This window comes from Tachysurus fulvidraco, chromosome 17, assembly GCF_022655615.1.
Source record: "Tachysurus fulvidraco isolate hzauxx_2018 chromosome 17, HZAU_PFXX_2.0, whole genome shotgun sequence".
In the NCBI taxonomy this organism is placed as follows: Eukaryota; Metazoa; Chordata; class Actinopteri; order Siluriformes; family Bagridae; genus Tachysurus; species Tachysurus fulvidraco.
Window position 1 is genome coordinate 9,386,475 of NC_062534.1, and position 11,834 is coordinate 9,398,308.

At 36.8% G+C, this 11,834-nt stretch overlaps 1 protein-coding gene across 3 annotated transcripts; it reads left to right on the forward strand.

The window, feature by feature from the left end:
* Window positions 1-1,241: 1,241 nt before the first annotated feature.
* Window positions 1,242-6,550, forward strand: p2ry10 (P2Y receptor family member 10). 3 transcript variants are annotated; one of them, XM_027135888.2, is made up of 3 exons: window positions 1,242-1,583; window positions 4,338-4,558; window positions 4,798-6,550. In XM_027135888.2, exons 2-3 carry the CDS (start codon window positions 4,377-4,379, stop codon window positions 5,672-5,674), a joined length of 1,059 nt encoding a protein of 352 aa, XP_026991689.1. In that variant the 5' UTR covers window positions 1,242-1,583; window positions 4,338-4,376; the 3' UTR covers window positions 5,675-6,550. The 3 variants fall into 3 exon arrangements, with proteins under 3 accessions (XP_026991689.1, XP_026991687.1, XP_026991688.1); XM_027135886.2 differs by having other exon boundaries at window positions 1,246-1,538; XM_027135887.2 differs by lacking the exon at window positions 1,242-1,583 and adding an exon at window positions 1,630-2,698.
* The last annotated feature ends 5,284 nt before the right edge of the window (window positions 6,551-11,834 follow it).

Sequence of the window (11,834 nt, forward strand, 5' to 3'; positions counted from 1 at the left end):
AGCCCTAGTACTTAGCAGACTGAAAATCATTTGCAGGACAGTGTTTCAACATAGTGCATATTCATGTTGAAAGCCTACACTTCAGGAGCCAAATGCTAAGTCAGGAGAAGAGTCTGAACTAAATGAAACCAAATGTATTTTCAGTTTAATTTCTTGGAAGGAAACAATATTTCACAGCTCAGTATCTAAATAGCTACATTAGTTAGCCAGAGCTCTGGATGATTCACAGTATGAAAGTCACTTTGAAGTTTCACGAAGAACAATTGCCAGATATATAAAATATATATAAACACTGCTAAAGCCTATAGGTAACACACATAATAATGTGCAAGGGGCATCACTGAATTTAACATGTATGAACTAACTAACAAATATCGCAAGCTAGCTAAGCAGCATTTGGCTGAGTTAGTTAGCCAGCTAATGCTGCCTGTCTGACTGTTTCTAATCCAGATGTTGTTTACATCTGAATTGCTCACTTGGTTAGTTAACATAATTAATTGTAGACATGTTTAAAAGTTACATACTTACAGATGACTTATGTACACTTGCATGCATGATTTGTTTTTCATTACTACCTTTTTTAGGTGAACTATTAGTATAGTAGCTAGTAGTATTACACTGTACGTATGTATATATGTATACATAATCAGTGTCTTGTGAGAAAGTTCCATTGCTTATTTCATAATGCAGCTAACACATACTATGTTAAACACTAATATCTAACCCTAACCTTCAAAAAAACAAAGAAATAGCAAAAAGATTTCAAATACTCCCAACTCATAACTAACAAATCACAGAATAACGGAATAATAAGTGAATTTTTTTAATGTTAAACCACTAGTCTTCCTGTATTCAAAATGCAGAGAAAATTACATGCCGTCACTTTGTGACATTGCATAATTATGACAAAAGGACTTCATCACTTAATAATAGTTAAATTTTAAGTAATTTGAAAATCTGAACAGTCTTTTGAGTGAAAGGACTAAATGATTAAACCACTGACATCACATGTCTTCAATTAGAGAAGAAAGCTGCTTCCAACCATGTCCCAGAAATAGAAAAGTCATAATTATTTATGTATTTCACCATCATAAGTGTAACTCCTTTTCAACAAACAGACAAAATGTGTGACTTAAACAAACTAGTAACCGGTCTTACAGCAATGTTGTCAAAGCTCAGAGGCATGAAACAATGCCAAGCCTTGAGGAGCAGCAGGTTGTACTTATGGTGTAGCATGAGTTTCAGAAATTGTAGTAGGAAATAAAGACCCTAAAATGCATTTGTATCTTTGGAAGCTTCATGCAGTCAGAAGCTGGATTTGTCTGCATTTCTGGAGTACTGTTTATTAATTAATACTGGAATGCAATTTGGTAAAACTGCATTAAACAGCACACGCTGGGCAAATCTGACAAAATGCCACTTCCTCTTTTGAGAGATGAAGAGAAAACGGTAGCAATTTCGCGCGCATAGTTCAGTATTTGTTATCAACAGTGTTGGAAGCCACACAGACTGAATTCTGAACTCTTTGTACCTGAAAGGTAGGGGATTCCACAACAGATCACAACAACAACTAAACTAAAATGGTAACTGTTTGTGTATGCTTTGTGCAGTTAAACATACAACTTTTAAGTATAAATTCAATAAAGCAGCCGAGAAAGAATTTTTATTTCTAGATCGTGTGATATAAGGAAGTAAGTAAAGATTGATTGTTTTATTTTTTTCTTTGACATCCTGTCCATCCTATATCAAATGCTGTGTTGTGACTACAATGTAGTAAGATAAAAAAATTACCAGAACAGTTAAACAACTTAAATTGAAATGTGGACATAAAGATTTCTGCTATTAAGCATGTCTAGACATTTCAACATTTTGTTTTTTGCTTTTCTGCTCTTCTACTGTATCATCTGTATTCATAAGCAAGTTATTTTGTTATAATATTAATACTGTTACATGTCTGTCAAGTGGAAACAAGAAGAAGTGAATATCGTGAACCGTTTAAAGTCAAATAAAAAATAAACTGATGTTACATCAGCGGAAATCTATTTATTAGAAATGCCATGAAAATTGGTTTCTGAGAAATGATTGTCAAATTAATAAAGACAAGAGCAGACTGCAGCTATCATGTTAGCTTGGCCACTGAAAATCACAGCATGCATACATATGCATATGTATGCATGTGCAGAGTACCTCAAACATCATTGGCAGGGCAGCAAACACATCTTGTTTACAGCAAGAAAAAAAAATAAAGAAAACAGTGAGTCCATTGCCAAAGCTAAACTGAAATAAGAGAAACATTGCACATCTTGAAGCATCTCAAAAGTCTCAAACCACATAACCATATATACACACATTGCAACTAGCAACACACCTGTTTATGTGCACTTTCAGTCTCCGTCATGCAGTCGTGCAACTTCTCTGCTACATAACGACTCATAACCCTCCTTTCTGAAACCAGTGCCGGAAGGGAGTTGGCTCTTGTGAAATATAATTTAGCCTTTATTTGATTTGCAGAAACCTTGCTTGTTGTTCTGCACATGTGAGAATATTCATAAACCACTCTAACTCACCATCATCAATTATTTGCAAGCGGAATAGGTGGACAATTGTGCCATGGATCACAAAAAAATAAGCAACCAAATGTCATTTAACAGCTTAATAACAGATTTAACAAGATTTGTGCATATATCGTCGACTACTTGTAAGTTTTTTCAAACAAACATTCTCATAAATATTCCTTCATGAAGCTTCTTTCAATTCTTTTGTATTGTATCAAATGTCATTATTCATTTTAATACCATTTGTAATACTGCTCAAGCTTTATAATTAATAATGATTTTGAAGAGCAATAAATCACTTGTAATATTTATTACAAATTATTAGAAAGTTAAAAGTTAAGAGTTTTTCATATATTAGTTACTGTATATTATTTCTGTTTGGAATAAAATTTGGAGAATAGGTTGTTGTGCATAAGTTTAATTAAAACAAAGATATCTATGAACAGTGTACAGCATATGAATGTTAAGATTGTGACAACAGGAAATGGAGTAGTGGTGGTGGTAGGGTGGGGGCTCTGTTGCAAGGGCACAGGAACTGAGCTTATACTGCAATTGTACAGTACAGCACATGGCATATAATTTGCATTATAATATGCAGATGGCATAACAATTATAACAAATAATGTCACTTTAATTAAAATTTAATTAAATTTCTTACAGGGAATAATTTCCCACACAATACAATCAGAAATCTGATTATAATTTGTACAGTATTTTGTAAATTTTCATCCAAACACTACCCTAGTGTAAAGGCCAGAAACTGAGAAAATGGGCTTGGGTAAAACAGGGTGGGTAAGGCTTTGAAAAGAAAACTCAAATGTGAGCAGTTTCAAAAGAACTTAAATGACTGCAAAATGTGGACATTGAGTTAAAATGCTTATTCACTTTGGCGTTTGGGAGTCCTACTTGTGTCCTAATTCACTTCTGTTGACACAACACATAATAATGTCTTCACAAAAACAACCACACACCCAAATGCTTTCATTCCAGCTACATTAGAGATACAGTTATTAACTGACTGGAGACTAACATGCACCTATTAATCGTGAACTTAGCATATTGTAAATAAGATTCAAAACCCTGCTATGGACTTAACAGGCTTATGACAGTAAAATGCAAGGGGACATTTAACCATCAAAAATTTTTGTTAATAATATTTTTGTTACAGTTAAAATATTCATTCATTCATTCATTTTCTACCGCTTATCCAAACTTTTCAGGTCACGAGGAGACTGTGCCTATCTCAGGCATCATCAGGCATCATTATATATTATAATTCATAATAATGATATATTCATAATAATTGTATTTATTGTTTCACTTAATATTTCACTGTGTATAAGATCTATTCTGAAACATTGTGAGAGGGAAAAAAGCAAAAAACATTTTTTCTACCAGTAGTTAGTACTTTTTAAACCTGAAATTTGCTGTATTGATATATCCACCATCATTCAGTATTAGAAACATCCTTCCAGCCATTTGTACACGGATAAATTTTTTCCCTCGCTCTTGAAGGGGAACACTCATTTTAAGTGTAAAAGCACACTGTGACTAATACAGTATATACTAATTAATGCAAGAAAAGTATTAAACAACCACAATGGTACTTACAAGTACCTCTCTGTACTTTACATTTACTTTTTGTATCTGATAAGTTTTAGCCTTTTAAAATTGGTCTAAATCATTCAGGTAGCCATACTGTAGCTTTAAGGAAAGAACATGTAATTGCTTAAAATTTGTCTTTCAGTGTGTGACATCAATGAACAGATGTTTTTTTTTCAGCTATCAAGAAAGAGCTCTAATAAATGAATCTACAGTATCATGATGTCCTCCCAAAATGCCTCATTTGCTGGGGTTCACAACTTCAATTGTTCAGACCAAACTGCAGATCGAAAGTGGGAAGAGAGCATGAATAAACTTTACACCTATGTCTACCTGTTCATCTTCATCCCAGGCATACTAGGGAACAGCATCGCACTCTGGATGCTATGTCGCTTTATAAGGTCAGTTTTTTTCACAGAGCTTTCTCATGATTTTTTCTACAACATTTAAAAAGATCTTTTGTGCAAACTTCATGTACCCACTACTTACTTAATGACTGTAAACACGTGTAGGCCTCCTAAGAACATTTTGACTCATGATGTTAAATACATTTTCAGTCAGTGAATGCTACTTTGCAAGAAATGACATTATAAAACAATGATATGAGAGAAAGTCACTTGGTTCATTCTATAATTTACAGTAAGAAGACTAAAGCCATCATCTTCATGATCAACCTAGCCATCGCTGACCTGGCCCATGTCCTGTCCTTGCCATTGCGTGTCTACTACTACATCACTCTCACCTGGCCATTTGGAAAGGGGCTGTGCTTGCTCTGCTTCTACCTGAAATATCTTAACATGTATGCTAGCATTGTCTTCTTGGTCTGCATTAGTATCCAACGCTGTGCTTTCCTGATGCGCCCATTTTGTGCTAGGCAGTGGAAGCGGCGATATGATGTTCGCATTAGCATAGTTGTGTGGTTGATTGTTGGTTGTTGCTGCTCTCCCTTCATCTTGATGAGAAACATCTCTCAAACCCCACCTCACACAACCTCCACCCCAGAGAACACAACAAAGCACAATGAAACCTGCTTCAAGGACTTGCCAATGAGGAAACTGAGCTTGAAAATAGCAGTGACCATAATGTCCTCTGGTGAGCTCCTGGGTTTTGTGGCCCCACTGACTATCATTATCCTATGTTCTTATTTCATCATGCGTTCTTTAAAGCAGAGCTTGGGGCCTAGTGTCTCAGTAAATGAGAAGAGAAGGGCCTTGCGCATGGTCTTAGTGTGCACTGGCGTGTTCCTCTTCTGTTTTGCCCCCTACCACATCAACTTCATAATGTATATGATGGTTTCACAGGACATCATTACCCAGTGTTCTTTACGGCAGGCAGTTAAACAGTTCCATCCAATCTCATTGTGCATTGCCAGCCTCAACTGCTGCCTGAATCCACTCATATACTATTTCCTAACCACAGAGTTCCGGCAGCAGCTCAGTCGACAGGGCAGCTCTATATTAAGAGGGCGGCTGATGAGTATGGAGAGCACCTCCTCATATAGAGAAGCACCTTCCTGATGGCCACAGAAATACTTCCTCTCACAGAAAAGCACTTCTGTGATGAACATTGAGAGCATTTCCTCCTACATAAAAACATTTCCCTGATGACCATGGAGAGCACCTCTTTATAAAGAGAAGAACTTTGCTCCCTATATGAAATAAGCTCCCTTATACATTTTAATGACATCTTCAGATATGAACTGGTATCTTGAACTGTGACTTCTTAAAGCTTTATTTCTGCTCTAAATGGTGAAAGCTGCATCATGACATTGGAGATGAAGAATGTTGCCTGAAGATTAATTTTTTAAAGTCTGCTACTACACAATACATTTTAAGTTCAGCTCAGATGCTAAGATACAGTATATAAGATGAAAACAGAAATCTATAAGATGAAAACAAAAGAAATTGACAGAACAATTGTTTTTTTGCAACAAGCAGTAAAACCCATCAAACAACATCACTATTAGACAGTGATAGTTGAAGGTACAGGAAACCACCAGACCAAAGCCAGACTTGGTCAGAAACATACTACGTTCTACATCTAAATGCATTAAAGAAAATATCTGTATTCAAATGCATGCCTTTTGTTACCATCCCTGATAAAATATGCTCACAAATAATGTAAATAAGGACTTATAGAAAGTGTACATGTTTAAGATAATACAAAGCTGAATAGAGCAGTATCTTGTGTCATAAAATCACTGACCCTAGTGTAATAGATACATTCAACCTAGAGGTATTTTGATGTTGTATTGTTGTGTTCTTATGGTGTATTCAAATAAAACTTTGTATTTCAAATATGTATCTTTATCCAAAGTTATGTACTGAAACTGAAATGGTTGTAAGCATCAGTGTTACGAGAAGCTGTAAATAAAATAAGTAGTGCATGGTTAACATTGGCCAGTTCAGGACTATTTACTATAGAGTAAAATATGTGATTGATCATCCAAATTAATGTTTTTTTGAAATATACCCTTTGCGGGGGGGTGGGGGGGGGTCTTGGTTTTTATTTAGGGGTCTTGGTTTTTATTTAGACTCAGGTATAATTTTCGAATGTTCAGATTTCTTGAGTGTCTTTTTTCCACCAACCTCTCTCACACGGTCACCCCAAAGTTCAATAGAAAGTGAGACATTACTTTGCTGTGACTCACTCATCCGCTTGTTTTTGCTTCAAGTGCATGTACACTGTACCATTTACCAATGGAGGAAGTGTGTGGGCAAGCCATGCTTATTGCTGAAATGTGCCATATTTCACTTCATACTGTGAAGAAGCATTAGGCATCAAGGACTGACTGCATACAGTAAATGAAACTCTGCAGCACTGATAAATGTAACAGCTGAACACGAGCCAAGCCATAAAGCTTACAGTTAAACTGTCGCTTCATAAGCAAACACACACACACACACACACACACACACACACACACACACACACACACACACACACACACACACACACACACAAAAAGAAAAAAAAAGAAAACAGAATTCTGAAACTGTTGGGACTTTTTAAAATTTGAATAAAATTTAACTAAAACTAGAACTAAAACACTTTCATATCACATGAGCCAATATTTTATTGAATTATTTTATAGAACATAGATAGCATAACAAATGTTCAAACTGAGGAATTTTACACTTTTATCCACTAAATGACCTCCTTTCAAATTTGATGCCTGCTACAGGTCTCAAAATAATTGGCACAGGGCACTAAATGGCTGAAAATGTAAGAAATTTTGAAAAGATTCAGCAACTAAGTTAATCAGGTCTGTAACATAATTAGCTATAAAAGGGATGTCTTAGTGTGGCAGACTCTCTAAGAAGTAAATATGGGAAGAGGTTCCCCAATCTGTGAAGGAGTGCATAAAAAGATTGTGGAATACTTTAAAACAATGTTCCTCAACATTAAATTGCATAGGCTTTGCTACTCACATAATCTATTGTGCATCATCAAAAGATTCATAGAAACTGAAGAAATCTCTGTGCTTAAGGGACAAGGCCAAAGACCTTTATTAGATGCCTGTGGTCTTCGGGCCCCCTGACGACACTGCATCACTCATCGGCATAATTGTTTCAATGACATCACAAAATGGGCCCAGAAATACTTCCAGAAACCACCGTCAATAAGCACAATCCACCGTGCCATCTGCAGATGCCAACTAAAGCTCTATCATGCAAAAAGGAAGCAGTATTTGAACATGGTCCAGAAGCCCCATCATGTCCTGTGGGCCAAGGTTTATTTAACATGGACTGTTTTAAAGAGGGAAAGTGTTTTATGGTCCAAATTCAACATTCTTGTTGGAAATTATAGACCTCATTGTGTCCTGTAGGCTAAAGAGGGGGGAGACTTTCCAGTGATCAGTTCAAAAGCCAGCATCTCTGATGGTATGTGGTGCATAAGTGCATATGGTATGGACAGCTTGCATGGCACTATGAATGCTGAAAGGTATGTAAAGGTTTTAGAGCAACATATACTTCCCTCCAGATGATGTCTTTTTCAGGAAAGGCCTTGTGTATTTCAGCAGGACAATGCAAAACCACAAACAACATGGCTTCATCATAGAAGAGTGATAAACTGGCTGCCTGCAGTCCAGATCCTTCATGTATAGAGAACATGTGGTGCATCATTAAACAAAAAATACATTTTTACATTTATAGCATTTAGCAGATGCCCTTATCCAGAGCGACTTATATTTTATCTCATTTTTATACAACTGAGCAATTGAGGGTTAAGGGCCTTGCTCAGGGTCCCAGCAGTGGCCGCTTATTGGTGGACCAAGGAATCGAACTCACAACCTTCCGATTGTTAGCCCAACCTTCCGATTGGTAGCCCCTTCCGATTGGTTAACCACTAGACTACCACATCAAAGATAAACGCACTCTTATTTAGCTGGAAACCTATATATCAGGCAAGAATGGAACCAAATTCCATCACCAAAACTCCAGAAACTCATAACCTCAATACTCAGACATCTTCAAACTGTTTTAAAAAGAAGAGTATATGCTACACCATGGTAAACATACCCCTGTCTAAACTATTTTGACAACTGTAGCAGGCATCAAACATAAAATGAGCTCCTTTACTGGATAAAAGTGTCAAATTTCTCTTTTTAAACATTTATGTTTTTTTATGTTATATTTTGAATAAAATATTGATTTGAAAGTATTTTAGTTTTATTTTCACTCAAAAAACTTTATTTTCATAGAAAAAACTTCCAGAATTCAGCTTGCATTTAATGAGCTTGATTTGTTCACATGCTGTAAATGGACACCATATTTTAATACAGTAAACAGTGAATTTAATTTCATTAGTTTAATGTATGGGCGAGGCTAGCCCTAAAACTTGGAGTAAGAAATGTTGTTATTCTAAAATTTTTGTTCGTCTTTTACAAGGGTAAATAATGTCCAAAACATACTACGTAGTTTGTGGTTTAAAATGTATGTGTTAAGGATGAAAATGAAAACATCCTCTTTAGCAAATGGTGTCTTCCCCTTCTCTTCTCTTCCCCCTACCTGCACCGCTCAGCACGACCGTCATCCAGCGCGAAACACACGCAGAGTGAGAACCCGTCATGTAGTGTTGTGAATCAACTAAGTTGCCCCAAACACTTCTTTCCTTTTACCTAGACTTGTTCCGATTCCGAAACCATATCGGTGAGTACTGGAGTCAGTATCTTGAATCACCATGGTACATCTATAATAAGTACTATTATAGTACTTTAATGTACTTTAGTACTTTACTATTATAGTACTATTATAGTAATAATATGTTCATTTTCGGACTATTTTAGTCCAGCGGGTCGCCGCCGCTGTGGAGTAGGACAGGACATGGGTGACTCGTCCATAGTCATGTGTTCTTCCGTAAGACGCATGCAGTTCTGTTTATTAACTGCTAGAGCGTGAAACAAAAACAGCAGCGCGACAAATGAACTGCGTACCTGTGTAGTGCGTACGTGTGTCTCTGATAAAATTTATCGTTAATTTGATACTCATTTTAACAATCGGGAGTCATGTAAACATGACGTAACGTGCGTCTATTCTGGTCAGTCGTCATGGAAACATGAAGCCCTGGCGTTTGTACCAGAGATCATTGTATACTGTACCACCAGTATATGTGAAAACACTCACTGTGGCTTTTTAAATGAATTGTTATTCATATCAGTTAATTTTCAGTTGTGGCTGACTATCAAACCAGATAATAAAAGAAAGTTTAATGCCATACAGCTAAGTATGGTGACCTATACTCAGAATTCGTTCTCTGCATTTAACCCATCCAAAGTACACACACACACACAGCAGTGAACACACACACCGTGAACACACACCCGGAGCAGTGGGCAGCCATTTATGCTGTGGCGCCCAGGGAGCATTTAGGGAGGTTTGGTGCCTTGCTCAAGGGCACCTCAGTCATGGTATTGCTGGCCCGAGACTCGAACCCACAACCTTAGGGTTAGGAGTCAAACTCTCTAACCATTACGCCACGACTTCCACGACTCTGGGCTGTGGACAATCTAAAACATGCATTGTTGTGTATTTGCTACATCTGGGAGAGCTTCTGTGTGAAAAAGCTCCAAATAATAATATTACCACTCAGACTGCTTTGTGCTCAGAATGAAGCATGAGTGGTGGTCAGTAATGGTATGGGCAGCAATATCACACCACGCCCTAGGCCCACTACTTGTGCTAGGTGGGCATGTCACTGTCAAGGACTACCAAACCATTCTGGCAGACCATGTGCACCCAATGGTTCAAATATTATATCCTGAAGGGGATGCCATATTTCAGGATGATAATGCACCAATACACATGTCAAAACTTGAATTTTCTGCAAGAGGAATTGCTCAAAATCCCTCTGGTCACTGTGCAGGACTTGTAGCTGTCATCCCCAAGATGAGCAGATTGGCCACAAAAGAATGTGCTACACCATACTAATAAATTATTGAGGTCTAACACAATAGAAAGTTGCCTAAAAAGGTTAATTGTATTTGATTCAGGAAAATGCATGAACTTGTCACTGGGTTATAGTGGGTTCATAATAATTCAGGTTTGTGCAGGCTAAGGTAATAAATTGGATGTATTTAGACTGTACGGGTCTTTAGTGACATCTTGTGTCTGATATAAAGAAGCGTTCCAAAAATGAGTCCTGAATTACTCCGGGAATATACCTTTCAGAATACAAGGCATATTTAAGTCATACACCTATCCTTAAATTAATAAATTAAAAATATTATAATTAAATTAATTATATAATACTTATTCATCCATTCATGTTCAGTAATTGATATCGTCATGAACAATGACTGAATCCACGGATGTATTCTGTTACAGCTGAAGATGATTTATTTTCAATAACAGTTCAATTCAATTCAATTCAAGTTTATTTATATAGTTTATTTATATAGCGCTTTTTACAATAGACATTGTCTCTTTACAGAACATAAACATAGAGCAGAAGGTAAACATGATTAATGATAAAGGAAATAACGAATAATAAAAGAAAAAGAATTGACAGAATAAAAAATTCTAGATTATTATTAGATATAAATAGTTCACAATCTGTATGTATTTATCCCCCTATGAGCAAGTCTGAGGTGACTCAGGCAGCAGTGACAAGGAAAAACTCCCTTAAATTGGTAAAGGAAGAAACCTTGAGAGGAACTGGACTCAGGGGGGATCCATCCTCATATGGGTGACACTGGGGGTGTGATTGTAATATACAGTCAGATAAATGTTGTATTGGTGTAAGGATCATGGACTTCGGATCTCCTTAGTATCACAGATTCTAACTGGAGATGTCTCAGGATTCTTAGAGTCGGCCTCGGCTCAGTGGACGTCCAAAGGCTATGTCCCACAGAGGACGTTGGGAGCTGGTACAATGTCTGGATGCCTCGGGATGGGTACAAAGAGAGAAGCAGTGGAGAGGGATTAACATATCTGCTGTTCATAAAAAATGTGCAGGTCTGATGTACTGGTGCATGATACTATAGGATGTATTATGTGTACGCCTGACTAAAGAGATGAGTTTTTAATCTACATTTAAACTGGGAAAGTGTGTCTGAGCCCCAAACACTATCAGGAAGACTATTCCAAAGTTTGGGAGCTAAATAAGAAAACACTCTACCACCTTTAGTAGACTTAGATATTCTGGGAACTACCAGAAGTCCTGAGTTTTGTGATC